We start from the raw sequence: 5,000 nt of genomic DNA on the forward strand, positions 1-5,000 counted from the left end.
CCTCTGCCTCGAGTTGCTTTCTGTGTCCCTGCTTCATCTGTCCATCTCTTCTTCTTCATCTCTTTATTTAAAAGAAGAAGAAGTGCCATCATGTTAAACGTGTAAGCAAAAGGGAAGAAACAAGGAAGGAGGGAGGGAGGAAGGAAAAGAGGAAGGAAGGAAAGGAGTGAAGGAAAGAAGGACAGAGGAAAAAAGGAAGGAAGGGAGGAAGACGGAAGGAAAGGAGGGAGGAAGAAGGAAGGGAGGAAGGACGGAGGAAAGAAGGACAGAGGAAAGAAGGAAGGAAGGGAGGAAGATGGAAGGAAAGGAGGGAGGCAGGGAGGAAGGAAGGGAGGGAGGAAGAAGGAAGGAAGGAGGGAGGAAGGAAGGAAAAGAAGAAGGGAGAAAGGTAGGAAAGAAGGACAGAGGAAGGAAGGAAAGGAAAGGAAAGGAAAGAAAAGGAAGGATAGAAGGGAGGAACAAGGGAAAAGAAGAAGGGTGAAAGGTAGGAAAGAAGGACAGAGGAAAGAAGAAAGGAAGGGAGGAAGGAAAGAAGGAACAGTCGGGGTCAACTTGACCCGGGAGGACAACAGGAAGGTTAAAGGGGACACATGGTATGCCCCCCCCCCCCCACTTTGTCACAATGTGGAGTTCAGATAACCTCCATCCGTTGTCTTGTCTTCATTATTCGTGCTTCTGTTCGCTCGGTTCTTATTCACCCTTTCCTCGACCTCCCCGTCTCAATGCATCGCTCCCTCCGTTGCTTCCTGTCCGTGTTGTGTACATGCTCTGCATCCCTGTGGTCCTTAATGCCTATCTGCTCTTATTCCTCTCTCTCTCTCTCTCTCTCTCTCTCTCTCTCTCTCTCTCTCTCTCTCTCTCTCTCTCTCTCCCCCCTCTCTCTCTCTCTCTCTCTCTCTCTCTCTCTCTCTCTCTCTCTTTTCTCTTTTAGGTGAGCTCTATGACCTCGATGCAGCCTCTCTCCAGCTCAAAGTCATCAATTATGTAAGTGGTTGAGATCATTCATAAACTCCCACATGGACACACACACACACACACACACACACACACACACACACACACACACACACACACACACACACACACACACACACACACACACACACACACACACACACACACCAGAGCTAAAGACGGACAGTACATGCAAAACAAAACATGATATTCCTTCCTAGTAGCTTCTCCCTTCTCCCTTCTCCCTTCGTCCTTCTCCCTTCTCCCTTCTTCCTTCTCCCTTCGTCCTTCTCCCTTCTCCCTTCTTCCTTCTCCCTTCTCCCTTCTCCCTTCTCCCTTCTCCCTTCTCCCTTCTTCCTTCTCCCTTCTCCCTTCTCCCTTCTCCCTTCTCCCTTCGTCCTTCTCCCTTCTCCCTTCTCCCTTCTCCCTTCTCCCTTCTCCCTTCTCCCTTCTCCCTTCTCCCTTCTCCCTTCTCCCTTCTCCCTTCATCCTTCTCGCTTCGTCCTTCGTCCTTCGTCCTTCTCCCTTCTCCCTTCTCCCTTCTCCCTTCTCCCTTCTCCCTTCGTCCTTCTCCCTTCTCCCTTCTTCCTTCTCCCTTCGTCCTTCTCCCTTCTCCCTTCTCCCTTCTTCCTTCTTCCTTCTCCCTTCTCCCTGCTCCCTTCTCCCTTCTCCCTTCTCCCTTCTCCCTTCTCCCTTCTTCCTTCGTCCTTCTCCCTTCTCCCTTCTCCCTTCTCCCTTTGTCCTTCTCCCTTCTCCCTTCTCCCTTCTCCCTTCTCCCTTCATCCTTCGTCCTTCTTCCTTCTCCCTTCTTCCTTCTTCCTTCTCCCTTCTCCCTTCTCCCTTCTCCCTTCTTCCTTCTTCCTTCATCCTTCTCCCTTCTCCCTTCTCCCTTCTCCCTTCTCCCTTCTTCCTTCTCCCTTCTCCCTTCTCCCTTCTCCCTTCTCCTTCGTCCTTCTCCCTTCGTCCTTCTCCCTTCTCCCTTCTCCCTTCTCCCTTCTCCCTTCTCCCTTCTCCCTTCTCCCTTCGTCCTTCTCCCTTCTCCCTTCTCCCTTCTCCCTTCTCCCTTCTTCCTTCTCCCTTCTCCTTCTCCCTTTGTCCTTCTCCCTTCTCCCTTCTCCCTTCTCCCTTCTCCCTTCTCCCTTCTCCCTTCTTCCTTCTCCCTTCTCCCTTCTCCCTTCTCCCTTCTCCCTTCTCCCTTCTCCCTTCTTCCTTCTTCCCTGTCATTACTTATACCACAGTCTATTTATCACACAATTAGTTTATCAATCTCAAAGCCATAGTGTGCCCCCCCCCCCTTCCCTTTCTCCTTCCATATGTATGATACACAGAGAGAGGGAAGCAGCGAGGGAGGTGATTGATTGCAGAGAAGGAAGGGAAGCTATAGGTGAGAGGGGGAGAAAGCGAGCAGATATCAGACTTCAGCTCCAGCAGTGTGTGCAGCAGCAGCAACCTGATAACAATATTCACAGAGTAAAGAATAAGAGATTAAAGCAGATAGTATAATACAGTATAGGAGACTTGAAGGTTATATTACACTGAAGGAACAAAGACGCAGGCTGGTTACCTTTTTCATACTAATATTTTTTCATGCTACTTATTTACCGTTAACCCTCCTGTTGTCCTCGAGTCAAGGAAGGAAGGAAAGTTAGAAGGGAGGAAGAAGGAAGGAAAGGAAGGAGGGAAGAAGGATGGAAGGGAGGAAGAAGGGAGGAAAGGAAGTAGGGAGGAAGGGAGGGAGGGAGGGAGGGAGGGAGGGAGAAGGAAGGGAAGGAAGGAGGAAGGAAAGGAGGAAGAAGGAAGGAAAGGAAGGAGGGAGGAAGGAAAGGAGTGAGGGAGGAAAGGAGGGAGGGAGGAAATGAGGAAAGAAAGGAGGGAGGAAGGAAAGGAAGGGAGGAAGGAAGGAAGGACGCACGAAGGAAGGTAGGAGGGAGGGAGGAAGGAAAGGAAGGGAGGAAGGAAGGAAGGAGGAAAAAAGGAGGGATGGAAGGGAGGAGGAAAGAAGGAGGGAGGAAGGAAGGAAGGAAGGATGGAAGGGAGGAAAAAGGGATGGAAGGGAGGAAAAAGGAAAGGAAGGAAGGAAGGACAGACAAAATAAGGAAGGAAAGGAGGGAGGAAGGAAGGTAGGAGGGAAGGAAGGAAGGAAGGACTTTATATTTAGTATTTCTATGAGTATTTATGAGCTTAATCAGAACAAATAATCCTCAGACATATAATTGTTAATTGCAACTTCACTCTGGGCTCTTTTGTTTATGAGTCTGGGAGTTTAAAGGAGTTTAATTGGATTCTTGATCATTGATTTTATTTTTATTTTTTTAATCCAAAAAACAAGATTTTATAAAGCAGCTTAAGCTCACAGATTTATATAACTAGTCAATTATTAAAGGGACTCTGGTGCATAGTCTTACTTTTGCCTTTTTCAAGATTGTCATTTTTTATTACTCACTCTAAATATGAATGGAGCTGAATCTGTTTCTTTCATCACATGTAAGAGATTATTACGACCCCAGCTCATCCTCCCTAAACCCCGTCTGTGTTACCATGACGCCACAGGACCACATCCACAGGGTCAAAGTAGCCAAGCAGTGCAGCGTGCTTTTAATGACTTTGCTACGTATATATTCATATTCCTGCTAACATGGCTCTCTTCTTATTGATGGTTTATTTGTAGAATAAAGACATTCAGCTCCTCTGATTTCACTCATGAAGTCTCCGAGCATTCATACTTTATGAATATGACACAAAACACATCATCATGCTGTGATGTTAGCCGTCAAGGTTTTGCTTTGACCCTGAAAGGAGCCGAGTCCCGACCAAAGCAAGACAAAGTCACTCCGAGGCGTCTGTGTCTGTGTGTGTGTGTGTGTGTGTGTGTGTGTGTGTGTGTGTGTGTGTGTGTGTGTGTGTGTGTGTGTGTGTGTGTGTGTGTGTGTGTGTGTCTGTGTGTCTGTGTGTGTGTGTATAAATGAGACAGTGTGAACATATTGAGCTTCTCTGCTGTGCTTCGTACGACCTGCAGGATTGCAACCAATTTCCTGCTGCTATCTGTGATGGGAAACGTTTCATTCATAGACACACACACACACACACACACACACACACACACACACACCTGTATGCATGCACAAGGATATACATGAGCAAACACACCCACACACAGTCATAATAGCAGCGTTTCCTCACACTCAAACATTCTTCTCTGTAATCCACCGAGCTGGATGAAGAACAAGCAGGACAGGAATAAACACGAGCCCCTGCCAGCGCTCTCGCCCCCCCCAGTCACATGCGCAAGCACCCGACACGCACACACGCATTCACACACACACACAGAGCATGTTGTTGCACCCACATATAATAATAAGCCCCTCCACCCCCTTTTTCCCAAATACTGTTAATCCCATAAGAACCGCCCCGAGCTCTTCCCACCAAAACTGACGATTCTTCAGAAGCAGAAATCTCCTGCTCCTTTCCCCTCCCTCCTCCCTATGTCCTCCTTCTCTTCCTCACCCCCTTTTTTACAACTGTAACAATAAACAGGCGAAACAAATCATGTCGGATTCAAAATACGTTTAAAACCCCCCTCCAGACTTCTGCATCGCCGTGCCTTCCTCCCCTCTCCCTTCCTTCAAATGCAGGAAAAATGCAACAATGGCATCAAAAGCATGAGGTTTTTAACCCTCCTGTTGTCCTCAAGGAAGGACAGGAGGAAGGAAGGAAAGGAGGAAGGAAGGAAGGAGAGAAGGAAGGAAGGAAGGACGAAAAGAGCAAGGAATTTAGGAGAGAAGGAAGGAAAGGAGTAAGGACGAAAAAGGGAAAGAATTTAGGAGAGAAGCAAGGGAGAAAGGAAGTGAGGAAGAAGAGGAGGAAGGAAGGAAGGAAAGGAGTAAGGACGAAAAGAGGAAGGAATATAGGAGAGAAGCAAAGGAGAAAGGAAGGGAGGAAGGAAAGGAGGAAGGAAGGAAGGAAAGGAGGGAGGGAGGGAGGAAGGAAAGGAGGGAGGGAGGGAGGGAGGGAGGAAAGAAGGAAGGAGGGAGGAAAGAAAGAAAGAG

At 48.1% G+C, this 5,000-nt stretch overlaps 1 protein-coding gene across 1 annotated transcript in view; it reads left to right on the top strand.

Annotated features, from left to right (window-relative positions):
* The window catches only part of LOC128359969 (cGMP-dependent 3',5'-cyclic phosphodiesterase), a 238,018-nt gene that overhangs the window by 214,884 nt on the left and 18,134 nt on the right, over window positions 1-5,000 (top strand). The window contains exon 9 of the mRNA XM_053320282.1: window positions 932-984. Coding sequence (XP_053176257.1) covers window positions 932-984 — 53 coding nt within the window. The remainder of the gene's footprint in view (window positions 1-931; window positions 985-5,000) is intronic.

Source organism: Scomber japonicus, chromosome 6 (genome assembly GCF_027409825.1).
Source record: "Scomber japonicus isolate fScoJap1 chromosome 6, fScoJap1.pri, whole genome shotgun sequence".
Classification (NCBI taxonomy): Eukaryota; Metazoa; Chordata; class Actinopteri; order Scombriformes; family Scombridae; genus Scomber; species Scomber japonicus.